The sequence below is a fragment of the Capricornis sumatraensis genome, chromosome 10 (assembly GCF_032405125.1).
Source record: "Capricornis sumatraensis isolate serow.1 chromosome 10, serow.2, whole genome shotgun sequence".
Taxonomy (NCBI): domain Eukaryota; kingdom Metazoa; phylum Chordata; class Mammalia; order Artiodactyla; family Bovidae; genus Capricornis; species Capricornis sumatraensis.
In genome coordinates this window covers 99,703,211-99,730,962 of record NC_091078.1, presented here as the reverse complement: position 1 = coordinate 99,730,962, position 27,752 = coordinate 99,703,211, and the positions used below count along the sequence as shown (strand labels likewise).

General features: G+C 52.9%; 1 protein-coding gene across 6 annotated transcripts in view; it reads right to left on the bottom strand.

Moving 5' to 3' along the window:
• Positions 1–3,078: 3,078 nt before the first annotated feature.
• ZDHHC3 (zinc finger DHHC-type palmitoyltransferase 3) overlaps positions 3,079–27,752 on the bottom strand; it is a 60,111-nt gene continuing 35,437 nt past the window's right edge. For 2 of the 6 annotated variants that reach the window (XM_068981642.1, XM_068981641.1), the window contains exons 4-8: positions 24,336–24,432; positions 23,666–23,747; positions 23,466–23,561; positions 20,349–20,479; positions 3,079–5,429 (exon numbers count right to left, since the gene is read on the bottom strand). In XM_068981642.1, coding sequence (XP_068837743.1) covers positions 5,169–5,429; positions 20,349–20,479; positions 23,466–23,561; positions 23,666–23,747; positions 24,336–24,432 — 667 coding nt within the window. In that variant the 3' untranslated portion in view covers positions 3,079–5,168. Of the gene's footprint in view, positions 5,430–16,582; positions 18,161–20,348; positions 20,480–23,465; positions 23,562–23,665; positions 23,748–24,335; positions 24,433–27,752 lie in introns of those variants that run through there. The other 4 variants (XM_068981643.1, XM_068981646.1, XM_068981645.1 and 1 more) reach the window with 4 other exon arrangements.

Genomic DNA, 27,752 nt, shown 5'->3' with positions numbered 1-27,752 from the left:
GCTGTTCTCAACACCAACGAGACTGCCTGATGCCCCGGAAGGAGGTGGCAGCTGTGATGGGTTCTGAGCCTTGGTTGAACATTTCAGCATTTCTTGCCTAGGGATTTTTGTTTAGTCACTCAGTGGTGTCTGACTCTGCGACCGCATGAACTCTAGCACCCCAGGCTTCCCTGTCCTTCACCATCTCCTGGAGTTTGCACAAACTCATGTCCATTGAATTGGTGATGCCATCCAACCATCTCATCCTCTGTCATCCCCTTCTCCTCCCACCTTCAATCTTTCCCAGCATCAAGGTCTTTTCCAATGAGTCAGCTCTTTGTATCAGGTGGCCAAAGTATTGGAGCTTCAGCATCAGCCCTTCCAATGAATATTCAGGGTTGATTTCCTTTGGGATTGACTGGTTTGATCTCCTTCCTATCCAAGGGAATCTCAAGAGTCTTCTCCAGCACCATAGTTTGAAAGCATCAATTCTTTGGTGCCCTTCTTTATGGTCCAACTCTCACATCTGTACATGACTACTGGAAAAACCGTAGCTTTGACTATACGGACCTGTCAGCAAAGTGATGTCTCTGCTTTTTAATATGCTGTCCACGTTTGTCATAGCTTTTCTTCCAAGGAAACCTTAGATATTAGTTTTCAGATAATTAGATTTTATTACTCATTAGATTTCAGATGATCAGGTTTGATTACTCATATGAGGGCAGATTCAAGAGCTAGCTGGGTGAAAGATACCATTCAAAGGCCAACCAACTACAGCAACACAACCACTGGGTTAGGTCACATGGAATCACAGGGTCACCTTGTTGACAGTAGAAATGTCCAGTCTGGGTCCCAGAGCCCTGCCCTGCCACCTTGAGTTTTGGACCATGGCTGTCTGTGATCAGAACCAAAGGTGTCCACAGCCCCAGAGGCCCTCCCTGGACCCTAGGCTATCAGAAGCCAAGAGCTGCTGCCCACTCGCCCCGTGAGAAGTCCCAGTGCACATCAGCCCTGGAAGCAGCAGCTGACCGGAGCCTTCTGCCCACCCTGGCTGGGCCTGCTGAAGATATCTTCTCTCTCCGCTGTGTTTGCCTGAAGTCCGATGACTTCTGCCCCATGCCTCATTCCCACCTCTCCTTCCTCCCCAAGGGGACCTGAGGGCCAGCAGGGGGACAGGGCCTTTCCTATAGACCTCAGCACACACCAAGCCCGGGCCCAAACCAGACACAGGACTGAGGACCACGTGCTATCTGTTTGCCTTTGACTTTTGACAACTTCAGGCAACTTGAAACTGTGACACCTGAAACCAAAATTCATGACCCCTGCCTGCCTGCACTTCCCCACGGCTGGGGGGCCTTCGAGGCACCTGCAGCACAGGGGCCATTTCCAGTCTTCCACGTGGAAGAAGCCCCAGCCCCTGGGTGGTGGGTGAGCCAGTGGTCCCACCTACTTGATCATGGCAAGTTAAAATCAGGAAACTTCAAGGGGGCTGCCACAGGGCACGGGGAGGGACAGGGGAAGATGGTGAATGGCTCCACCCCTCCTGGTGCAGCAGCCTGCCTACCTGTTCCCTCCAAACAGCCTCTGAACCTTCTCCAAGGAAGCCACAGGCTCCTCACCTTGTTCTTATCCAGATGTTTCACTCTCACTCTTAACACCCCAAACATCCCCCTCCGCACCCCAGCTCCTCACGCCAGCAGGCCCATCCCAGGCCCCTGCCCAGCTGAGCAGGGTCAGCCCTGCGTCCCCCAGTGCCTCCAGACCTGAGCTTCCCTTTTCAAGAATGCCTGCCTTTGTGAACCACCTTGGACATGGCCCTAGACCGGTCAGTGAATTTGCTGATCCTGTTGCTTCAGTTCCTCCCTCTCATGGTCAAGGAGGTTAAAATGTATTGCCCTGTACCTCCCATTCACTCCTTGACCCCCAGGAATAAAGCTGCCTTAGTGACCACATGGGCCTCCACCTCAGGGTGCAAAAGCAGGCAGGCCAGCCCGAAGGGCCCTGATTTGAACCAACTCCAGGAAAAGAAGGGGGTTAAAGAAGGGTGACCCATCCTAACCTTTGGGGTAAAGAAGAATCCCAAGGAGTGCCCCCATGAAGGCTCCCATCTAGCCCCCACCTCATCTGACTGATGCTAGTGGCCCCGTATGGTGGACCGGGAAGCAGAGCTGTGGGCAGGAGCACAGGGACCCGGAGAGATGGCCTCAGCCTGCTGACAGGCTCTCGGCCACAGGGAGGTGGCCCAGCCTGGGAGGGAGAATCCCGTTCCCTCGGGCAGGGGTCTGTCCCTTCCTGAGGGGTGGGTTGGTCATCCCAGAAGGAGGCACCTCCTCATGTCAACACAAAGCCCTTGTGTTACCTGCAGCTCTTCTCTGGGTACTGCCCTCCCGAGACGCTCAGATGATCAGTGCACATTTAACTAAATCCCAGTGCATTCGAGATGACCATGTGGTCCTCCAGGTCACTTTTCTCTTTCTGTGAACAAGCTTCTTAGTGTCTTATGCTGGGACCATGTGGGAACTTGGAGAGCCGTCTGATCCTCCAAACTTCCCAGGTCAAGGGACTGTCTCTTTCTGGGGTCAGGCTTCTTTGTTCTGGACCCCGTTGGGGACACCTGCTCCTCCCTCTAAGGCCATAACCCCAACTGGACACACTCTGGCAGAGGCACCATGTAGCACCGTGTGGGCTGAATGAGAGATATTTTATGTGAAATTTGCAGGAAATTCAGAGGTGGAGGCCTGGGCTCTAGAGAGTCAAGGAGCTTCAGTTCTGGGAACTCTTGGCCCAAATGTCCACAGTAGATCTCCATCAATGCTTGGTGCATAAAACGTGAGTTTTCTTCCTGCTGGAAATACCATGGGGAGAAAATCCCAAGACAAGGGTGTAGCTATGTGACACTTGTCTCCTAGGCCACAAATGGGAGAGAAGAGGCTTAGAGATGTCCTCAAGGTGACCTGAGAGGCAGGATGCCGCCCAGGGGTCTAGACTGGGAGCTCCATGAAGACACGAGACTCTGGCAGCTGAGGTGGACCAGAGAGCTTTTTATTCAAACAAAGAGGTGGAGGCTTGTGCCTGGCCTCCCTCCCTGCAGCCCTCAGCTTGTGCTGACATCAGTCGCCCGGTGGTCAGTTGGGGGTTAAGCAGAATATCACACTGGCGACAGCCACCATGGAGAGAAGGCCACTGTGGTTGCTGGTGTGAGGCTATGAGGCTTAGTGTTGGGCAGGTGATTCCCACACGGCCCAGGTGCCCCTCCTGGGACACGGTGTGATGTGTCTAGTGTGGAGGGAGATGGGCTCAGCGAGGAGAGGGGTTGGGTCTGGGTCCTACTCTGTGGGTGAAAGGCCTCAGCATCTACCAATCTGAAAGCAGAAGTGGCTTTGGGCCTGGTGGGTACCTCTGCTTTCAGGCCATGACGGCCAGAGGAAGACCAGTTTCAAGCCTGTCATGCAGGGACATTTCTCAGGGGCCCTGTGGTTCAGCACATGCCTTTGACCTGGGGCTTGGACTCAGCGGAGACCCCTGAAGCTGCCCGCAAACAGTGACCAGTGACCCCTATCTCCTAACCACGGCCTCCTGGGGACTCCAGGGGTTGGGATGGCTTTCCTTCCCCAGCATGGAGTCTCTTGGGTGTACAGTCCATCAAGCCTGCACCTTGGATGCTTTTTTGGGTAAGGATAAAAACTAGCAGGCCTCTGTAGCCACACCCTGGCTAGATGGTGAGTTAACAGGCTTCAGAGCCCCCCAGAGTCCCTTATGTGGCCGTTAATAAATATTAAAGCTGATACGAACCCAGAAAAGAGGCCTACGGCCTGGGTATGGAAGGCCCCATGCCCTGCCAACTGCTCTATCAATGCCAGAGTCCTGCTGTCGCCCTCTTGTGAGACATTAGAGCTGGGATGAGGAAAGAAGCGGCCCCTCTGCAAGAAAACCCAGAGCCTGGCAGGTTACTGGGGGTGGACGGCAGTGTCTCTCTGACAATCGCCACCTTTATGGAATGCCCAAGGGTGCCCTCCCAGAACTAGGCCACTGCCTGGCCCTCCTTTCTTACCCACGATCATCACGGGGCACCAACCCTCTGCTGGACTCTGAAGATGCTGCTTCAGCTGCTATGAGAACGGGGATTGTGAACCCAGGACGCGCTGCTCAGACCTTCAGGAATGATCATGGACACTTCAGGCTTCACATGGGATGACCAGGGTCCCGGCTCAGCCTGGCAGTGTGGGAGGTCTGTATGTGTGACAGGGGGCCTTCCTGCTTCTTAATTGGCAGGCCCTGGCCACCATCCATGGTTTGAGAGAGACGCCCCAAGAAAGGACACTGTCTTGGGAGAACAGGCCTAAGACTCTCAGGCCAGATTTTCTGGTCAGATCTGCCCATGTGGGTGGTTAGATTCTTTTCAGGAGGGACAGTTAAATGCAGTTCTCACGGGGGAGGTCAGAGTTCCAGGAGCTCTACATAGGTTGTCCCTCTGCCCCTCCACCGAGAGTGGACAGATTCTTAGCCCCAGGACAAGGCACCTCGAGCGGACTGAGGCTTCTGGTGTCTGTGGAACGCGAGCTCAGTTTGGGTGCTGCTGTCACAACTTAGGCTCGTGCCCAACCGTGCACGTCCCACATGTGTGGGGCCCTCTCCCAAGCCAAGCTGGAGCCCCGAGGTAGCCAAGGCCGCCATGGCTGTCTCCTAGTAAGGCAGGCATGGGGGTTGGGGCGGGTAGCCCTTACTGGGGAGCAGCCAGGATCCTTGCCTCCTGCCCAGGCCCATCTCTGCTGATGCTGGGGTCCCCCCCCCGGGTTCCCAAGGCCAGCCCTGCTCCGTCCTTCCGTCACCGCCTCACGGCCTTAGTTCCCAAATGCCAGGAGCCTGGGCCCCAACCTTCTCAAGAGAAGACAGACACCCCAAGAAAGGACAGAGGCAAGTTCTTTTCTGCCCCTGGGCTGCCCTGTTCGGAGCTTCCTTTTCTGGGTGAGGCTGTGCAGGCTGAGAAGCGCGCCCAGCCTCGGAGGATGGTTCCTGACAATCCCTCATGGGGTGGGGAGCTCAGAGCAGGTCTCTCGTCTGCCTCCATCATGCTGCGTCCACCCCACCGCCTGACCTGGCCCGGAGTGGGGAGAGGGACGGGGGTCGGAGGTCAGGAGCGGGAGGGGAGCGCGCGGGGTGCCCAGGCGCCCCGGGCCCGCCCCGCAGCGTCACTCATCGACCACCTCCGCGAAGTCCTCGTCCTTCGGCTCCTCCGACGGCTCCTCCGTCGTCGTCTCCGTGTTCTCCGTGTCCGACACCGAGGACACCTGTCGCACCCAGTCTCTGTCGCTGAGCGGCTTTGGGTGACGCGGTCCAGAGAATGGGTTGAACCAGTTCAGGGAAAAGTCCCCGCCGAAGGTCTCTTTGACCGACTTCCAGCTGCCCCTGCGTTCCCTGCGCTGCTTCTTTCGTTGGAGGCGCTCGATGCCCTGCGGGGAGAATGGGATACACAGGGTCAGCGTGCTTGGGCCCCGCACGGCAGAGCGCGGACGCCCAGGGCTGGGGGCTCCTCAGAGGGCGGGCGGGCGGGGGAGGGGGCGCCGGTGGGAGGGGGAGGGGGCGCTCCTCAGAGGGCGGGGAGGGGCTCCGGGGGAGGGGCGGGGGCGGGGGGGGGGCTCCTCAGAGGGCGGGGAGGGGCGCCGGTGGGAGGGGGAGGGGGCGCTCCTCAGAGGGCGGGGAGGGGCTCCGGGGGAGGGGCGGGGGAGGGGCGGGGGCGGGGGGGGGCTCCTCAGAGGGCGGGGAGGGGCGCCGGGCTGGGGGAGGGGGAGTCTCCTCAGAGGGCGGAGGGGGGGGGAGCGTCGGGGGAGGGGCGGGGGCGCTGCTCAGAGGGCGGGGAGGGGCGCTGGGGGAGGGGAGAGGGGCTCTCCTCAGAAGGTGGGGAGGGGAGCCGGGGTGGCTTCTCCTCTGAGGGCGGGGAGGGACGCGGGGGGGGGGGGGGGGGGTGGCGGGGAGGCTCCTCAGAGGGTGGCGAGGGACGCCGGGGCGGGGGAGGGGGTTCTCCTCAGAGGGCGGGGTGGGTCTCTGGCAAGGGGGGGCTTCTCCTCAGAGGGTGGGAAGGGGCGCGGGTGGGGGGGGAGGGGCGGGGGCGGGGGGAGGGGCGGGGGCGGGGGGAGGGGCGGGGGCGGGAGGGGGGGGCTCCTCAGAGGACGGGGAGGGGTGCCGAGCAGCACACCAAGCAGGGCCTGCCTTTCCTACCCTTGCCCGCCCTTTCCTTCCACAAGATCAAGGGTTCCCAAGATGGCTGCTGCACAACGAGCAGGCTTCCCGGTGACAAACGACCAAGGGGTAACCCTTCAGGCCTCTCCTGAGACCACCTGGAAAGATGACCCTTCTCCGAGAATCCTGGGCCACTCCCCCCTCTGACAGCAGGCGCAGGGAAACCGGCCTGAAGCGGGATGCTGGGGTTAAGGGGAGCGCAGGGGACACGGGACGGGTGAGGGGAGGAGGCAGCCGCGTGCACAGCGAGCACCACATGCAACGGGCAGCCGGAGGGCACGCGGGCCGCTCTGCGGGGGGGCGAGGGCCGGCCGGGCCTGCACATGCGGTGGACACCCCCTGAGGCCTCTCCCGAGCTGCCCACTCACCTGCCTCTGGGTGTCCGTGCGCCAGGCCACAGAGAGGGTGTTGGGGAGCGGGGAGCAGCCACAGGAGTTAAAGGCACAGCCAGGCCAGACCCACAACACCCTCTACCCCCACCGGGGCGCTGCCCCGCTCCATCTCTTCTGGAGCCCAGGGATTCTGCTAGGGGCAAAGGTCAGGCACCCGTCCTGCCCACGGACAGTGCTTTCCACCCTCTTAGTACCCAGTTCTAGATTTTCTCTTCCAGGTAAGATCCTTACCGAACCGGCCCAGTCCTCTGTGTTGTGCAGGAGACACTGACACACACGTACTGACTGAGATCGGGCTAGGCCTGAGTCACTTCCTCTCCAGCACTCTTAGTTAATAGTATCGTTATCAGTTAATGGTCTTATATCAATAAAGTTCCAAGTTTCTATATCTGTATTATGGTTTTATAAAATGTTTACATCTGGAAAGACTGACTGAAAGGCATATGGGAGCTCTTTGTACTATTTTTACCATTTTCTTGATTAAATCTGAAATGATATCTCAGTAGAAAGGTAAAAAAATCGGAGACACCATGATTTAGGCAATATAGTCTTGAATGCAGCATTACAATAATGAGAACTCAAACAATCAAAATATCCAATAATGATGGCTAAGTAAATTTTCTATGTTTTTCTATAAGCAGAACACTAATACAGTTCATAAAAGTAGCATCAATAAGGGCTTAATTTCCAAAATATACAAACAGCTCACTCATACAACTCAATGACAAAAAAAAAAAAAAACACGATGCAATTGAGGAATGGACAGAAGGCCTAAACAGACATTTCTCCAAAGAAGATACACAGATAGCCAATAGGCATATGAGAAGATGCTCATTATTGCCAATTATTGGAGAAATGCAACTCAAAACTAGAATGAGGTGCCACCTCACATGGGCCAGAATGACCATCATCAAAAAGCCTACAAGTAATAAATGTTGTAGAGAGCGTGGAGAAAAGGGAACCCTCCTACACTGTTGGTGGGAATGTAAATTGGTGCAGCTGCTATGGAAAACAGTATGGAGGCTCCTCAAGAAACTAAAAAGAGAGTTGCCATATGACCCAGCAATCCCACTCCTGGACATATACCCGGACAAAACTATAATCTGAAAACATACCTGCACCCCTATGTTTAGAGAAGCACTATTTACAATAGCCAAGACATGGAAACAGCCTGAGGTCCATCAGCAGACGAATGGATAAAGACGATGTGGTGTACACACACACAATGGGCTATCACTCAGCCATAGAAAAGAATGAAATAATTCTATTTGCAACTACATGCATGGACCTGGAGATGATCATACGAAAGGGACGTAAGTCATAGAGTGGCAAATACTCTATGGTATCACTGACATATGGAATCTAAAATACAATACTAATGAATGTATCTACAAAAGAGAAACAGACCCACAGAGGAGACTTGGGGTTGCCAAGGGAAAGGAAAGGTGAGTGAGGGAAGAACTGGAACTTTGGGATTAGTAGACACAAACTGTTATATACAGAATAGATAAATAAGGTCCCACTGTACAGCAGAGGGAACTGTATTCAGTTTCCTGTGATAAACCATGATGGAGAAGAATGTGAAAAAGAACATACATAGGTACTGACATAACTGAATCACCCTGCTGTACAGGGAAATTAATGCAACACTGCAAATCAACTATACTTCAATAAAAATTCTAAACAAGTGGCATCGATACAGGTTTATACACACTGCAAATTCTTGTCCATGTGGTGACAAAGAAAGAAAGCAAAGTTGCATGTGACATCATCTTAGGATCTGGGGTTTGGGAATGAGATTTTAGATTTATTTCTGTTTCAAGTTTTCACCAATGAACAGGTGTGACTTTTATAATGAGAACGAGAAAGCTGTGTCAGGAAATGGACCATGTAGACACAACTCTTGAGGGAGGCTCATGTGGGTCTGGGGCACAGGAGGCCATGATATTCACAATCGGGTCCTTCACCAGGCCTCCCTCCTTAGCAGGATCAGTGATGGCCAGCTGAGGGACTTGCTCTAGGGATCCCACATTCCTTCCTGAGTGATCAGTTGCAGCCTGTTGAGAGAGGAGGGGTTGGAGCATGGCTATGTGGCTGGCCAGGCTACAGAGGGGACATCCAGAAATCCCAGAATGGGGGGTCTGCACTGACTGGGCTCACTCAAAGCTATCACTGTGGATCCTCACACCCCCCTGAGAGGAGGTGGGTGTTAGTACTGGCATAGAAGACACGGGTGCTGGGAGGCTGTGACAGTGGCCGAAGCTAGTCCTGCTGGTTGTGCTTCAGAACCAGGATGGGAACTGGTGCGCCCTCTGCGTTTTCAATCCTACCGCAAATCTTCACTCAAAGGCAGGGAAAAGCTGGAGAGGAAAATGAAGCAAAAGAGCCCACAGAACAACACAAACAGATGGAAAGAAATACCGTGTTCTTATATTAGAAGAATTAATATTGTTAAAATGACCATACTATGCAAGGCAATCTGTGGATTCAATGAAATCCCTATCAAAATACCAATGGCATTTTTCAAATTTTTTCACAAAAAATTTTAAATTTATATGGAAATACAAAAGACCCTGAATAGCCAAAGCAATCTTGAGAACAAGAGCTGGAGGAATCAGGCCCCCTGACTTCAGACTATACTACAAAGCTATAGTAATCAAAACAGTATGGAACTAGCATAAAAACAAACAAATCAATGGAACAGAATAGAGAGCCCAGGAATAAAGCCCACACATTTTTGGTAAATTAATCTAACACAAAGGAGGCAAGAATATACAGAGGAGAAAAGACAGTCTCTTCAATAAGTGGTGCTGGAAAAACTGGACAGCCACCTGTAAAATAATGAAATTAGAACATTCTCTAACACCATATACAAAAACAAACTCAAAATAAAGAGCTAAATGTAAGACCAGAAATCATAAAACTCCTAGAGGAAAACATAGAATACTCCTTGATACAAATTGTAGCAATATTTTCTGGATCTGTCTCCTAGAACAAAGGAAATAAAAGCAAAAATAAACAAGGAGGATCTAATTAAACTTAAAAGCTTTTGCACACCAAAGAAAACCACTGACAAAATGAAGACAGCCTACGGAATGGGAGCAAGTATTTGCAAATGATATGACCAAAAAAGGGTTAATATTAAAAACATATAAACAGCTCTTACAACTCAACATCAAAAACAAACAACCTGCTTAAAAAATTGGCAGAAGACTTGAATAGTTCCCCAAAGACAACGTGCAGATGGCCAATAGGCATGTGAAGAGATTCTCAATGTCATTAATCATCTGGGAAATGCAAGTCAAAACCACAGTGAGCAACTTCCCTGGTGGTTCAGTGGTTAAGAATCTGCCTTCCAATGCAAGGGATTCAGGTTCAATCCCTGGTCAGGGAACTAAGATCCCACATGCCTCAGAGCAACTAAGTGCTGCAACTACTGAGGCTGCATGCTCTGGAGCTTGCAAGCCTACAACTGGAGAGAAGCCCTCATGCCACAGCAAAGATCCCACGTGCCCCAACGAAGACCGGACACAGCCCCCAAAAATCCCCAACAAGGAGATGTCACCTCTCACCTGTAAGAGTGGCTATTGTCAAAAACAACGCAAATTAGTGTGTTAGCAAGGATGTGGAGAGACAGGAACACTTGTGCACTGTTGGTAGGAATGTAAATTAGTGCAATCACTGTGGAAAACAGTATGGAGGTTTCTTAAAAAAAACTAAAAAGAGAACTACCATATGACCCAGCAATTCCACTCCTGGGGATATATCTGAAAGAAACAAAAACCCTGATTTCAAAAGATACTGCAGGATTCACAGTAGCACTATTTACAATGCCCAAGACATGGAAGCAACCTAAGTATCTACAGCTGACGAATGGATAAAGAAATAGTGGTGTGTGTATATATATACAATGGAATACTACTCAGCCATAAAATAATTTTTTCCTTTTGCAACAACATGGATGGACTCTAAGTTGAAATAACTGAATTCACTAAGTCAGATAAGTCAGAGAAAGAAAAATAATGTATGATATCACCTCTATGTGGAATCTTAAAAAAAAAAACAAAAAAAACCCAAGCTAGTGAATATACCAAAAAAAAAAAAAAAAGAAACAGACTCGTAGATACAGAAGACAAATTAGTGGTTATCCATGGGGAGAGGGGACGGAGAAGGCAATGGCACCCCACTCCAGTACTCTTGCCTGGAAAATCCCATGGATAGCGGACCCTGGAAGGCTGTAATCCACAGGGTCTCTGAGGGGTCGGACACAACTGAGCGACTTCACTTTCACTTTTCACTTTCATGCATTGGAGAAGGAAATGGCCACCCACTCCAGTATTCTTGCCCGGAGAATCCCAGGGATGAGGGAGCCTGGTGGGCTGCCGTCCACGGGGTCGCACAGAGTCAGACACCACTGAAGTGACTTACCAGCAGCATGGGGAGAGGGGAAGGGACAGGAGCAATACAGGGGTAAGTTACTAAGAGGTGCAAAATACTGTATATAAAATAAGCTACAAGGATATATTATACAACACAGGGAATATAGCCAGGATTTTGTAATAACTATAAATGGAGTATACCCTTTAAAATTTTTGAATCACTATATTTTAACATATAATACCATACATCAACTATTCTTCAATGAAATTTTTTTAATTAAAAATAAAAAGAAGGGGGCTTCCCTGGTGGCCCAGTGGTTAAGGATCTGCCTGCCAACAAAGGGGACATGGTTTCGATCCCTGGTCCGGGAAGATCCCACATGTCATGGGCCACGCGCCACAACTACTGAGCCCACGTGTCTAGAGCCCACAACGAAGAGTAGCCCCAACTCTCCATAACTAGAGACAGCCTGCGTACAGCAGTGAAGACCCAGTGCGGCCAAAGAGTAAATAAACAAGTTAAAAAATAAAAATAAAAAGAGAGCCCACAGAACGATACTCAACCTCCTCAGCAAGCTTGAAAAAATGTTCCAGACAGAGCCTGGCCTGCTCCCCAGACAAACTTCCTCAGAAGTGAAGTGGACAAACATCCACGAGTGTCTGTCTGAAGAGGAGAAAATACTCCAAATGAATCTGATGCAAAAGAAAGGCAGAGGGGGGCTTCCCTGGCAGTCCAGGTGTTAAGACTGTGCTTTCACTGCAGGAGGCACGGGTTTGATCCCTGGTGGGGAACTAAGATCCCACATGCCACACGATGGCCAAATAAGTAAACAACAAACAAACAAAAAGATAAAAAAAGAGAAAGGTTGAAGATCTGGACCATCAGGTTCAGAGGAGCCAGTGGGGTTTCTTTTCCCTGGTAGGACTCACTTTTGAGTTCTGTATGGATTTCAAGGTGTCCTGGAAGCAGAGATCTTAAGCTAGAGGGTTGTGGAGGCAGCAGTGATACCCACTTCCCACTCAAGCCAACAGGAATGGTTGGCTGATTCCTGGTAAGGGGGCAACTGGCTAAACCAGCGTTTCTAGCGGGCAGTGTGTGACTTTGGCCTTTTGGGCCTGATCAGCCTGGGTGCCACGTGAGCAGTGATCTGTAAACCAACTGATCAATGCCCCAGAATGGATGAACCAGGACTGTGGCTCCCCAGGAGATGGAGACCAGGCGCATGCGCTGTAAGGACTTGGCTGAAGCCCTCAGAGGAAGAGCAGGAGGTCCCTGCATCTCAGACATAGAAAGTTGGAGTTGCTGCAGCCCACGCAAACGTGCCCTCCTTGGAGACAGCCGAACAACCCTCTCCTCATCAGCAGGTTCACATGTTTTTAGGGCAATGCACAATAGGAAATGGGCTTCCTTGGTGGCTCAGTGGTAAAGAATCTGCCTGCCAATGCAGGGAGACGCAAGCTGTATCCCTGGGTCGGGAAGATTCTCTGGAGTAGAAAATGGCAACTCACTCCAGTATTCTTGCCTGGGAAATCCCACAGAGCCTGGCGGGCTATAGTCCATGGGGTCACAAAGAGTTGTGACGACTGAGTGACTGAACGATGAAACAACAATAGGGAATACTATTCTGTTGCAGCCTACCACACACACACACACACACACACACACACACACACACACCAAAGTTTCATGAAAATACATCTTTTACAAGGTGTAAGGCATTATTTTTTGTTTAAAAAATGCTGTTGCAAACCAATAAACTGATCTCGCACACCAACAACTGTGCACATGCTCTGAAAAGCACAGCTTCGCCAGAGCTAACGCTCTCTAGAGCCACAACAGGCCAGACCCCATCCTAACATCCACATCCATTCCTCTCTGAATCCTCAGAGCAACCTTGTGAGTTAGATTATCTCCGGGATTTCACAGATGAGCAGAGGCGCAAACAAACTACTGCTTAAGGTCACAGGAAGGAAGGAGTGGAGCCAGACCGGAACCAAAGACAGAGGGCCCAAGGACCCATCACCACACGACCTCAGCTGCAGGAATTCAGGGCATCTTTTACCTCCATGTCAGAGTGTGTATCTTCATCCTAAAGGTTTTTGCAAACACTATCCTGGCGACATTGTTCATAATTCCATGGATCAGCTATTCTGCAACATTGTTCATAATTCCTTGGATCAGCGTCCTCAGCTCCCACCCATCCTCAGCTCCCACCTGCACAGATGAGGGATCCCTGGGGCTCACTCTGCTTTGCTAGTATAGTCGGAAGTCTCAAGTTATCAATGAATTTTTTTTTAATTGAGTGAGAAGATGGGGGAAATGGAAGTCTTCAGTTTGGGAATGTAGATTTCTTTACTCGCTCAATTGTGTCCAGCTCTTTGCAAACCCATGGGCTGTAGCCCACCAGGCTCCTCTGTCCATGGGATTTTTCTGGCAAGAATACTGAAGTGGGTTGCCATTTCCTTCTCCAGGGGATCTTCCCAGAGATCAAATTTGTGTCTCTTGTGTCTCCTGCATTGGCAGGCAAATCCTTTACCTCTGAGCCACCAGGGACGCCTGTAGACTTGTGAATAGGTTATTTTCATTTCACTGTGAATCCATCATCCTCTATTAGGTGATTCTCAGGCAGATATGTATTTAAAAGATGCAAGAAGAGGCCACATGGGAGTTGAGGTCCAGAGACAGAAACCAAAGGCCAGGACATTCTTGTGTCTACCCCAAGGCTCACTCACTCACTGGCCACCGCTCCCGCTGGGAGGACCCTGGCGCCACTCTTTTCCATCTTCTTCTGGGATGGTTCTTCACCCAAAGGGCCCTCCTGGTGCAGAAACCAGTGGGTCAGATGAGATATGCAGGAAGATCACTGGACAGGTGAATAGTCTGGCTCCTCTTCAAACACTTTCCTTATTTTCTCAGCCCTCACTGGCCAGGGAGGCTGCCGGTTATGAGTGAAGAGGGGCTCACAGTGGACAGAACCCCAGCTAGCACCATGCTGACACCAGAAGCACCCAGGACCACATCATTGGCAGGCCTGTGGGTGACCCCTGTAGCCCCTAAGTGGATTCTCAGACTTGAACATGGGTCACCACCATCTGGAGGACTGTGAGCATCCAGATCGCTGCTCCCCAACCAGTTTCTGATTCAGCAGGCCTGGGGTGGCACCTGGGAATCTGCATCTCTGTTAAGTCCCCAAGGAGATGCAGCTGCTGCTGGTCTATGGACCACACTTGGAGATGCACTGCCTCAGTACATCCCTCAGCAGGAAGATTCTCAAGAGGGATCCTAGCAAAATCTTCCTCTCTTCAAATATCTTTCTTAACTAAGGGCCCCTTCTAGGTCGGAACCCCTCACTTCTACAGGCTAGGTCACTGTGTAGGCTTCTGTACTACAAGCTTTGAAGTGAGAAAAACATAAAACCCGTCAGCCTGGCTGAAAGAACCCAGCCCAGCCTTAAGGTCTGGGGTTTCTGTGTGATATCAACCTCACATAAGTGTTCAATAAATACTGTCTAATTTACGTCATGAGGAAGGTGGGTTTTAAAAGCTACTAAGATGTCTCACATTGCGTTCTTCCATGAAAAAAGTATTACAAAGATGAAACAGTACATGACTAGGAGACGAAGCACATGCATTTCTACCCGCGTCTACCTTGCGCATGATGTCACCAAGCCCATGTAAATACGCAGAGATTTGTTTGCTCCTAAGCTTTTTGCATGTTCAGTCTGGTTGCTATGAAAACGAACCAGAAGTTGACAGGTGGGAAGGAGTCACCAGTCCAACTGATCAAGTCGCCTTTCTCTTTATTTCCCCTTTCCACTCCTCAGAGCCCACATTCTGGAAGACCGTGGCTACTATTGGCTCATTTTCCCACGTGTGCACCATTCGGTGCTGGTCGGGACTCCGGCGCCGAAGCAAAAGGCTGGGTTGCTTTTGCGTAGAGACGTCCTTCTTCGTCTGCCATCCTGGGAGACTGTGGAGGGCTTGGGGATGCCTGTTTCTTCCTGGGTGGATGCCAGGCGGAAGCTCAACCACTGTGCTGCAGAGAACAGCTACATTCCTCATCGCTGGCTGCTGCTGCTGCTGCTGTTGCTATAGTCGCTAAGTTGTATCTGACCCCATGGACTGGAGCCCGCCAGGCTCCTCTGTCCATGGGATTTCCCAGGCAAGAATACTGGAATGGGTTGCCATGCCCTTCTCCAGGGGATCTTCCCGACCCAGGGATCAAACCTGTGTCTCTTGAGTCTTCTGCACTGGCAGGTGGATTCTGTACCTCTGAGCCACCTGGGAAGCCTCCACTCACTGGGTTCCTGGCAAAACATTCTCCATCTCAACAAGATAACGTAGGAAGAACACAGGGAGTCTGGGGATATTTCCTGTGTCCTGAGTGCAGCTCTTCACCCTGGCTTGAGAACTCAGGAACATTCATTCTTTCAGCCAAGGGCTTGTAAAAACCCAGAGACAGAATCACACTGGATGTCAGAAGGAGACTCTCTGGGAAAGATATAGGTGGTACGCTCAGGTGTAAACAGTGAGTTTCTATTTCGAGGACTTGAAAACAAAATTCGATAAATCTTTAGCATAATCTACTGTATTCCTTAGAAATTCCATGGGGAGAAGAACCAATGTGATTCATTTAAAGAAAAAATGCCCTTGAAGATGGGGCATTTTGAGGCCTTCAAATACTTGACAATATTTCCCGAGTCCTACTCTCTCCTCCCTGGCAAAAGGGAGCATAGCAAAAGCACTCTCTCCTCCCAGGGATAGATCCTGGAGGGAACACAGCAGAGTGAGGGCTTTCTAAAATGCTTAGGGTCATTCAACAGCCACATTTCTTCCATCAGCGTAAGGGGTGGGGTTGGTGCGGTGGGGGAAGCACATAGGGAACAAACGCTAGGAACCAGACCTAAAACCAGCATTGAGAGAAAAAAGCCCAAACTGCAGGCTTGACTATAGCGTCAACAGCACAGCAGAGGCAGGTCAAAGCTGACTGACTCAGAAAAGATTGCTAAGAAAAGGGTTCTTTGCCTAAACATCTGAGGGGTGGTGGCAAGCACCTCAAAGCCACATCCCAGGATGTGTGTGGAAGTTCCCAGTCATTTCCTCTGGCTTCACTTTGCTTTTTGGTGGGTGGGCAGAGGGAAAAAAGGTCTCTCTCCCAGGCCCAACTGGAGAAGCAAATTTTGCAGACCTGATGAGTTTTCTTTCTGTTCCAACTGGGAATCCACACGCACCAGGGAAGGTACTCAGGCTGCAGAAAGAGCCAGAGAAGAGAGGCCCAGTGGGGCCAGTTTGTCCGAACGAGGGCTGTAAGCATCCTTTAGAGGTGATGATGCAAAAGGGAGCATGCACAAACGCCCTTTAAAAGCGATGAAAGAAACACCCAAACAGAGCACATTCATGTTGACCAGACCATTAGCTCCACCCAAGGGGGGACTCCGTGAGAGACGGGGGGCTCAGCCAGAACAGGTTTTGGAAAAATTTTATTGCATTTGGTTTCCATGTGGAAGCACTGACAGAATTGAAAAGAGGCAGCATGTTCCACTTACTTCTCTGAAAGATCACACAGATAGACGAAATCTCTCCCCACCCCGGGCTGATTTCGTGAACCTCACCCCAAAACCCACCCCAAGCAGATTAAAAAAAAAAAAAAAAAGGTTTGTGGTGATTATTTAAAAACAATTCCCTGTGTGAGACGGTCGGCAGTCAGATTTCTGTGGCTTCCGCATTTAATGTGTGTTTCCCATCCCCTCCCCTCTCCTCACGGTCTTCAGGCCTTTCCTCCTGCGAGTTAGACTCAACACACAAGTGTGCAAATGGAAACATTAGTCAGTCTCGGCGCCGCAGGCTGAGGAATCTGCCGGTTCCACTGGATGGGTGGGTGTCTCTCAACTTGGTGATGGTGCCTTTGCATCACAGGCAGCCCACGCAGGTCCACGGACTCCCAGGTTAAAATGCAGACAAGACATGGAGACGTGCACATTTATGGGTCTAAAACATCCTAAAGTAAACTGACTGCGGAGATCTACAAAAATGAGGAAGGAGGGGGTCGACGGTGGGGCTGTGGCTGGTTCGCTTGGCAGTAACACTGCTGAACGGACACCGCACTAGAAGAGCGAGGGAGGTGGGACGCTCGGAGAGCGAGGGAGGTGGGACGCCCAGACGGGAAGCACAGGGAATAAAGGAAACGTACAGCTCGCCTGAAGCCGCGTCGTTTTCTTCTCGTGACTGTGTAAGGCATTTTGAACTGGAAAAACTCCTTTCCTTCACATTCTTCCAAATGATCAGTTGCAATATAACCAGTGATTCGGAATACAAATAAAACCCCTTTCATCTCCATCCCCCCCACCACCACCCCCAAAATCATTCTACGCACCCAGAGCCCACAAAGTACAAGGCAGGCAATTGATTCTGTGAATTCAGAGGCAAATCGTGTTCACATGGGGCACGAGGCTGCTGTGGTCAAGGACCCTTCTTAGGGCTCCAGCCCTGATCTCGGGCCTCCCAGGCCACAAGGGGTGAGCATCCATCTTCAGCGAGGTTTTAAGTCCCATCCAGGCACCTGCCACTGCCTCCTGGGCAGTGGGAGGTCACAGGCCCTCTTGGCTCTCTCCTATGGGTCCCCGACCAGGCGTCTGGGCCGGTCCGTCCACGCACTAGCGTCACGACTCAGTTAGTACAAGGGGGCGTGGCCTGGAGACAGTGGCCTCCACGTTAGTCATGCCAGACAGACAGCAAAGAGGAAACCAGAGGCCAGAGAAGTGATTTTAAATAGGGGAAAAAAGGAAAGCAGCTTCGGTCACCGAAAAATAGAAAGGATGATCTTTTCAAAAATAAAAACCATGAGGAGTTTTTTTTTTTTTTCTCTGCAATGTTCAGCCATTTTACTTGAGACATTAAAGAAAAAAGTTTCAGAGTAGTTGTGTTGCTTTCTCGGTTTAGACATTCATGAGAACGGATCGGACGGTGGTGCTGGGATGCGGTTTGTGTCTGAGTGGCAATGCTGCTCAGGGTCCTTCAGACCACATACTGGTACGGGTCTGCCTTCCCTTGGTCTGGCGTGGCAAAGGGGCTAGCCCAGCCTAGAGAGAAGGGGTGGCCAAAAACGGCTTTCATGTTCATCCATTTTGTTTTTTTAGCCCATCTTCTCTCTTCCTTTTTCAATTGTTCTATTCCCTGAAAACAAGAACAATCATACTTTCAGTCAAGCACTTCACTGCTGTGGTTCTGGGGGAGAGAAATCCATTAGCTTGAGGTGAATGGAGTAAATGCTTCCTTTTTAAAGCCACGAAGCTTATCTACATACTACTCTTTTTTCCTTCTCTTTTCTCATAAAAAGTGCTAAAGACGAAAAGGAATCATCGTTTTTCCTTTGGGTGGGCACACAGGCACGCCTGTGTAAGTCCCTCCAGGCAGGAAGGGACACGTAAGAAAGTCAGCAGGCCCCGAAGCCGCTGCTCCTAGTCATGCAATCTGCTGTTGTGTTAAGTGAGTCCTGGCCGGGGGGTTTGGGCCCAGCGCCGCGCTGTGTGTGGGAGCACTCTGAAGGCTGGGGCGCGGGGAGCCTCAGCTCGTGGGGAGCTTGAGCTCGTGAGAGCCAAGGATCGGTTCGTGGGAACTCTGAAGCTGCTATGACCACTTTGCAGACAAAAAAAAAAGGACCAAGTGAAAAGACTGCTCTGGCGCGGTGTGTCCCGCCGGCCGGGGAGGCCAAGGAGCGCCCGGCGTAGGGGGGCTGGCCAGGTGCAGCGGAGGAGGTGAACAGGAGGAGAGGTCAGCACGGAGGAAGGAGAGGAATTAGTGCAGGTTAGAGGGGCCGCACTGGCAGACCGCTCAGCCTCGGCCGCGGCCAAGGCCCTCCTGGGCTCCTCTGGGGACAAATGTGACCCGAGGCAGCCTCAGCAGTTGTCACTGAGCCCACACCACCCCCAGCCAAGTCTCACAGGAAAGACGAGCTGGGGGAGCAGGTCGGTCCCTTCCTGTCCCCTTCGGAAGGAGCTGGCGAGCGGCTAGAGGACAAGGCGGAAGCAGCTTGGCAGGAGCCTGACCGGGGGTCTGTCTGGTGGTCTCTGTGAGGTGGAGGAACGGGGCGGGCCCGAGGGGACAGCCCAGTCCAACTCTGTTCACAGCCTAAGGCGCTGGGACCACACCATACTGGTCAAGGGCGGGACGCCCTTGCCACGCGCGGCAGGCCCTCGACTCCTCTCTCCCTTCCTTTCAGCGCGGCTCCCTTTAGGAATGGCCTTGAGGGGGAAGAACGACGAGGACCAGGGCCATGATTTGCCTCCCGACCCACCTAGGCTGCAGCCTGTGTGGCCCGGTGGCGTCCCGACAGCCAGTGGGGCCAGAGGGTCACCTCTGGGTTCCCTGCAGGTCTCACAGACAGAAGCTGGTCTGTGCCCTGCACAGACACACGGCTGGATGAACCCCATCGGCTACTATTTTTACAAACACTCTTTTATAATGGTACTAATAGTTATAAAAGAAAAAAAGGTGCTGAGAGGCACGCAACCTTCTAAGCCACCGGGAACTGCCCCAGATCCCAATGATGGTGGCTTGGCAGCCGGCATACCATCCTCCTCTGCACGCTGAGTCTCCACACCCTCAGCAGTGGGGCCGCAGCAGCAGTGAAGGCTGAGTCTTCCTATGAGCCTCCAGCTAAGGCTGACTACCCAACCGGCCAACGTCCCCCCGAAGACCCCGAGGTGACTGTTGAGGATGGACTCACGACCTCCCCGCAGAACTCAGGCTACCCCTTCCGCCTGGGGCCCTTCACTGAGACCCCAAAGCCAAAGAGGGAACGAATGCCCACATCACAGCCACGGACTGGCCACCAGGAGGCTTCTGGACGCCTCAGGAGGGTTTCGAGGTGGCAGCGGTGGTGCCAGGGGTGGGGGCTCCAGCAGTTTTGAAGCTCCCAGAGAAGGAGTTGTGAACGGGCGGAAGGAGGGGGTAGGCGGGAGGCCGCAGATGGGGACCAGAACCGGCCTTGCACCCACTGCTCTGGGGGTCCCCGCTGGGCTGTCTCCTGACCCCACTCTCAGGATCGGATCGTAAAGACGCTCTCACTGGGAAGCTGACCCTGCCTGTGCCATGCGGGGCAGGGCACCCTTTGTCCATCACCCTTCTCCAGGCCCATGGCCGCTAGACAGAAAGGGCACCCCAGTGCCTCGTAGAGTGACACAGAGCTTTGGACAAGACTGAACCTTCATGGGAGGCGGGGGGGAGGGGAGGGGCTCGTCACAGAGAGGCTGCTGGGCCCCATACCTGTGTGACCTGAGTGCCCAGGTCTGACCTGCAGGCAGCCCCCCGCCCCACAACCGCAGCCGTGGAGGGAGTGGTGGCAGGCTGGCCCCGTGCTCACCGTCTCATCCGTGCAGATGGAGTGCACCTGGGTCCCGAACATGACGGACGTGAAAATGAGGAAGAGCAGCCCCTCGAAGCAGAGCAGGATGAGGAGGATCACCGTGGTGGGCGGCGAGAAGGAGCTGCACTCTGAAAGAGAGGGGACACGTGGGGCTCGGGGCTCCACTCTGCCTCTGGCCCCGCAGGACCGGGTTCCTCGCCGGCCTCCAGGGCCCCGCCCCCGCCCCCAGCACCATGAGCTCGCACTAACTAACACCCCATCACAGCCCATGCGTCGGGAGTCGCCTGCTTCCTTCTGCCCTTGTCTGATGTCTGCCCCGCCCGCTCCACCCCCAGGCTCCAGGAGGGCAGGGACTTTCTGTTCGGCTTGGTGTTGGCCATCAGCCTTGGAGTGATGCGTGACAACAAAAGAATCTGGGCGAGAGGTTGGGGCGTTCTGAGCTTTAGTTTTCCTTTCTGTATTGTGGAACAGTCGAGGGTTTGCGAGAAGAATTCTGCCTGACTCCACCTTGGCCCAGCATGAGCAAGTGGATGCTGCTCCCAGACAGGGGTGCCGTGCTTCCTGATCCCCTACAGCTACCCCGGAGCAGTGGCCTGGCCGCCATCCTGGCACAGCTGCAAGTACCCTTCTCCTGGGCTGGCCGTGGAACTGCAAGTGGAGTCTGGGGAGGTGGGAAGCAGATCGAGGGAAGGCAGAACTGCCTCCTTACCCTTCTCTGAACATCAGTTCAAGATGCCCTCATCCTGGGGGATTCCTCTTACACGAGCTGGATGCCCCACTGATCCAGGGCTGAACAGAGATGGTATTAACTGCACAGACAGCCTGTACTCTGGGGACTGTCCGGCACCTCCCCTGCCCTGAGATCAGAGGAACTGGGGGCCTCAAGCCACCTCCATCAGGAAATCCACTGATGGAGGAAATCCACCGCTTCTGGATTGACCACAGGCAATCCAGGGCATGCAGGTAAGAGCCTGGGTGGTGGAGTCTTCCAAACAGGGCAGGAGAAGCCCGCTCCGGACTAAGGCCCGAATCACAGGCCCCCTTCTTAGCCACGTGACAGGGTAACTTGCTCAGCCTCTGTGAACACCGACTTTTGTCATCTGCAAGGTGGGGGGAGTATCTCTCCTACCCTGCAGGCTTGTTACAAGGTTGAGATAAGGCCCTGCTGACAGTCTCCTGTGCACTAAGTGAGAACACAGAAACAGGGGTCCCAGCCAACTCCACTGCCCCACCAGCGGCCCTCAGTACTCTCAGCACTGTGCACGTCTCTTCCTAAGGGCATGAACTCTACTGCGAGGGCCCCACCCTCACGACCTCTTATGAAGAAATACCAGAGAGCTTGCTTTTCTCTCTCTCTGCTGGGTGGGGACACAGAAGGATAGGGCCATTTGCAAGCTGGGAAAAGGGTCCTCGCAAGGGATGGAACTGACTGGTACCTTGATCTTGGACTTTCCAGACTCTTGAACTGTGAGAACTAAATGCTTAAGCCTCCCAGTCTATGGCATCTTATTGCAGCAGCCTGAGGTGACCAGTACTCATGGGGTTTTTCTTCCCCTAGATGAGGTCAAGCCAGGTGGACCAGTGAGACAGAAGGGGGCAGATGCAAGCTAGGAACAGAGGCTAGAAAAATCTCTTAATATCTGGTCAGGAGCTAAAGATCCCTAAGAAGTCAGTACATGCAGGAAGAGCAAAGCTCATAAAAAATGATGACACGAAGAAGGGGACCAATCAATGGTAAAAGGGTGGAAATACGATGTTTCTGCTCAAGGTGTTTGTCTCACAGACTGGGTGTGAAAGAAGGAGCCCGGCAGGCAGCCTCTCCTCATCCCTCCAGCAACTACAGCAGTCTCTCCCTTATCCTTGGTTTTGCTTTCCGCAGTTTCAGTTACCTGCAGTCAGCCTTGGTGCAAAAATATTAACTGGAAAATTCCAGAAATAATAAGTTTTAAAGCACAAACTCTCCTGAGAAGCACGATGAAATCTCACACCTGGCTCTGTCCACATGAGACGTGAACCATCCCTTTGTCCAGCATGTTCACGCGGCATATGCTACCATTTTGGTGACTAAGTCGACTGCCACGGTATCAGAGTGCCTATGTTCAAGTAACTCTTATGCTACTTAACAACAGCTCCAAAGTGCAAGAGTGATGATGCTAGCTGTTCGGATACTCTCTTACTGTGCCTGATTCACAAATTAAACTTTATCATAGGTATGCTGTGCTGTGCTTAGTTGCTCAATCATGTCCGACTCTTTGTGACCCCATGGACCACAGACCGCCAGGCTTCTTTGTCCATGGGGATTCTCCAGGCAAGAATACTGGAGTTGGTTGCCATGCACCACCTCCCCCTCCTCGAGGGGATCCTCCCAACCCAGGGATCAAATCCAGGTCTCTGCATTACAGGCAGATTCTTTACCATCTGAGCCCCCAGAGAAGCCCAAGAATACTGCCCTATCCCTTCTCCAGGGGAACTTCCTGACCCAGGAATCAAATTGGGCTCTCTTGCATTGCAGGCAGATTCTTTACCAGCTGAACTACCCAGGAAGCCCCTATCATAGGTACATCTGTATTAAAAAAAAAAAAGCACATTGTGTATGTAGGGTTCTGTACTATCGGAGGTGTCAGGCATCCACAGAGCGTCCTGGAACATGCCTCCTGCAGATAAGCGGGGACTACCACATTAAAAATTGTTTTCTTATATCTTATTTTTATTCTTCTTAAAAAATTTCAAATTTTAATTATACATTCAGCATCTATATTTTTCCCCTCAGGATTTATGCAGTCTTGTGATAGGAGTTCCCTCCTCAGCATTTGCATCTTTGAACGAGATACTTCAAAAGCAGAAAGAATTTGTCTACAATCTTAACAGACATTGGTGATTAACCAGTTAAAAAAATTATCGCACACAAAAACACCCAAATGAACAAAAACCCCACACACGTCCTAGCCAGAAAGTTAAAAATGGATTTCTGCAAGGTTGGGATGCAATGACCTTCAATAAAAGCTCTTCCCTTAAAGGCAAGGGTCTGCTCCTGGGATGCACTTCCCTGCTGGGGCCTGCATTTTTCCTGGGCCCGCTCAGACCCAGGAGGGTCTGTCCAACTCACAACTTTACCTGTGGAACTGACTTTAAGGGGCTGCTTTATTTCATGAAGAGACATTCGGGCCTCTGCTGTTTCTTCCCTGGTCAGTCCATATGCTCGCAGGAGATCTAGTAAAATGAGGTCGGCCCCTGGCACCAGGACAGAGACAGAGAGCCCACCCCCGCTCCGGTCATGCACCCCTCCTGGAGCAGGGGTCCTGGCGTGTACTCACTTGTCCAGTCTTCTTCAAAGCAGTGCAGGAAGTGGAATCCCACCATGATGAGGGCGTGCAAGGAAATGAGAGCTATGTACATCTGCAACAGGAAAGCAGGGCAGACGCCATTGCTGAGAGAACTGCCTGGCCGTGCAGGAGCCCAGGACAGGGTGCTTGCAACCTCCCAGGCAGGAACGCTCAGGCCGAGGGCTGGGCAGGGAGGGGCCGGAGAGCCACCTGGTGGTTCCCCCCAGCCGGCCTGCGCCCCCAGGTCTGAGGTGCGCGGCCATTCCCTGGGGGCGGGTGGGGCCTGGGCTGTCCTGGGGGCTCCTGGCCCGCCGCCTCTTCTCGCCTGAAGGGTCAGGGCACTGACTGCCTGCGGTCCCTCCAGCCCTCGACGCTAAATGCCCTCCACCTACCTGCAGCTGAGGGAGGGTGGCTGCCTTCTTGGCTACTGAGCTCGACACCAGGCCTGGGAGCCCAGAACACGGCCCTTTGCTTAGAGCTAATCAGCTGGAGGCAGTTTCTAGGCGCTCGAGGGAAGGGCGTGGGAGTGGGCCCGTGTGGAACCAGCGAGAGCTCTGGCAGAAAGGCAGAGGTCTGCGTGGCCAGGCACCGTCCTGCCAGCAGCAAGGCAAACGGCGAGTGCTCCCCGCAGGGTGGGGACGGCATCCGGAAGCTGACTTACTGTAAACAGGACGAAGTACTTCTGGTTGTTCTCGCCGACACAGTTATTGACCCAGGGACAGTGGTGGTCCATTTTCCGAATGCACCGCTTGCAGACGCTGAAAGAGCCGCAACGCAGACCTTGAGGGGAGGGTCCCCACGGAGGCAGGAGGGTCAAGGGGACCTAGAACCCACGCTCCAGCACCACTCCTCCCCAGCGGCCCAGCATTTCGCTGCGTGTGTGCTGGAAGGGCCTGGAAGGGACAAGACCCCCGAGGTCACAGTCATTCCAGAAAGGGGGACAGGCGGCGACCCCTGAGGCCTCTTATCTTGTTTCACAAAGAGAAAGGCTGGAACTGACTCACCTGAGAAGGACACTGCTCCCCTGAGGGAAGAGTGGGCTGAGACTCTGGTTTACTGAGAGGACAGAAGAAAGCAGCAGTTCCAAAAACCTGACAGGATGAGATGGGACAGAGCTACTCCTCATTTCCCCCAGAGGCCAAAAACCCTAAGGGCGGGCCTGATGGAACTTGCCAGAGTGTGGCTGACGAAAGAGAGAGAGAGAGAAAGTGAACACTTGAAGAGTTCAGAGTGGAGTCAAGAACTGCGTGTCACGGGGCTGCAGGAAGTCCCCCTCTAAGGACCTTTCAGCTCTAAGATAATATCCACTTAGCCGAAAATAGCAGAAGAGCCATCTGAGCTTAAGTGTTGACCAGAAATCCCACTAATTTGCAAACAGTTATTAACCTGTTGCTGGGATAGTTTTTGGCTTGGGACTGTTTGAAGCTATGATATTTGATTAAAAAAATGCCCTCCCCTTCCCTTCTGGATGACACAAGTAACAATCTGAAACAAGAGCACAAAGCTTAAATAAGGGCTCGAAAGCAACTGAAAGCAGCTATTCCCAAAGCTCAAGTTCAGGAAGAGCCATCTGCCAACAGATGGACTCATCGAGAACCGTTTCTTTTTCAATTCATTAAAATAGCCTCCGTAACAATTTATCTTGGGGGCATTACGTGTTCAAAACAGTTTGAAATACTGTAAATACAAGCTTGTTAATATGTATTTTTGAAAGGCCCTGAGTTCACACCAGCTTCTATTTCCACTAGTTTCCATAACCAACTTTATCTTAGGTTATGACTGAAGTGGGCGGGGGGCTGCAGGAGAGCTGTTCCCCGACTACAGGTCAGGAAGCACAGACCACTCCGAAGGGGTGTGGCCTTTCCAAAGCCCGGCAGCTCTGCTGGCAAGGCAGACCTCTACCCCCGCCGCCCCCGCCCCAGAGGACACGTAGGGAAAGTGAGGAGAGATACTGGCTCAGACCAGCGGGGGCGTCAAGCTGGTCTCCACCCTCGTTCTTCCCACAGCTTCAGAGGCTCGTGATAACACAGGCCTGTGGGAAATGAGCACACTTCAGAGATGCTAGCCCAGTGCCAGAGTCTCCTTGGGAGCCAGAAAGGCAGCGTAAGGATGCATGAAAGGGACAGGGAGGGCAATAAACAGAAGGCCAGGTGCCAGCACCAACACCTGGTCAACCTCTCTGTCACCAATCTGGATGAATGAATGAATGAGTAGGTTTTCCTTGCTCCCAGTGTACAATCTGGCAAGCCCCGACGAGCAGGCAGCTAAGCTTCCTGCGTCCTGGGCCTCACGCAGCACATTCCCACCGTGGCACCAGCCCTGTAGACCATCTTTTGCACGTCCTTCCTCAGCTCTGGGGTTTCTCAACCCTCTCCCCATCAAGGGAACCCCTGAGGGTGACTACCTCCCTGCTCTAGGCTCTTGAGCAGCTTCTCTTCCACTCACACTATTTTGTAAAAGGGATTTAAGGTGGGTGCTCCAGGGCAGTGTGTGCTCAGTAGAAGAGAGTGCCAAGGCGCCTGGCATCCTCTGAGAGCTGTCAGAGGCATGTGCTCAGCAGCAGAAAGGTGCCAAGGCGCCTGGCATTCTCTGAGAGCTGTCAGAGGCTAAGCGAATCTGTCCTCTGCTCTCCCCTCGCAGCCTCCGTGAAGAGGCCAAGTGTGAATCTGGGAAGATGGGTTTCACCACGGGCGAGTCTCTCTGGGCAGTCAAATCAGAACACGGCTTGTCCTTCCGGGAGCAGGCAGGAGTAGAGCCAACCGAGAGCTGCAAACGCTGCCCAGAGTGCCGGTCTCCGAGTTTCTTTCCTATTTGCAGAGACAGGACAGGCCAAGACGCTGCCCCCACTCTGGCTTACAGACTTGTTCAGAAGCGGGGCTCCTGGGTCGAGTGATGGCACACATGGGTGGGGAGGTCCATCCACGCAGGAGGCTTGGAGGCTCTCCTTGGAGGCCAACAGACCCATGGCTCCTGAACGCCTGGTCTGAGCGGCTGTGGGACTGGGGCTGGGAGAGTGCCAGGGGCAAGGCCTGGGGTAGGTCTGCAGGCCGCCAGGTGAAGGATGCTCCAGGCCCCGGGGGAGACCGCCCTCACTTGCCTGGATACTTCATTCCAGGCACCAGCCGTCAGGGGGAGGAGGAAAACATGTGGGCCTTCCACAGCCCCTGACACCCCACTGACTGGGAACTTACACCCCAGAGCTAGCCTTTTGCCCAGTCCCCAGCGGGCAGGAGGCTCACTGTGTCCCTTCCCCCTGACACAGTGGCCACACGGGCTCCCAGAGGGTCCTCTCCACGCTCACCTCCTGGTGAAACCCCCCACCCCTGGCTCCTCTCCTGCGCCAGCTCTAGCGGCTCCCGTGCGAGACGCTGCAGGCACAGGCACCTCCTAAGTGTGCCATGGCAGTCGCTGAAAGGACCAAGGGTCCTCCCTGGAGGTTATTTTAGGTGCTCCTGACTCCAGGGTCCCCCCAGGTCCCTCTTGGTTTCAGATAAGAGAGGGGGCTTCTCCCCTCCTCTTCCAGGTTCCCTGCCAGTGTCCATCCCCAAAGCGCTTCCCTGGAAAGCCTGGAAGAGCCGGACAAGCTCACCGGATCCCATGCATTCAGGTCTCCTGGGGCTCGTGCCTCCTCCTCCAGGGAGACACAGGGGCCCTTCCCTGGCCCTCAGGCTCCAAGAAGCGGCTGAAGGCTTCTGCCCACCCTCCCTACAGCGGCACCCATCAAGCTGTATCTGTCCTGCCTGGGCGGTAAGCTCGTGAGTCAGGGCCGTCTCCCCTCCACCACTATAGCCCAGAGCCAAGCCTGGGGTTAGCTTAGCAAGGGTCAGCGGAGTGAAGGCTCTGACACTACCGATGAGGAGACAGGTTCCACCACCCCAGGCGGGGACACCACGGCACAGAAAGAGAAAGGAACACAGCTTGTAGGTCCCCAGGGGCCCATGCTCTGCGTATAGGCTTTCATCTCACACCTCATTCACTGTAATTAAAATTCTAAGCAAAAAGACATCTCCAGCATTCTGGTCCCAGCTCAGAAACAATCTGGGGTAAGGCCATGCCTGGGTGGGCTTCCCTGGTGGCT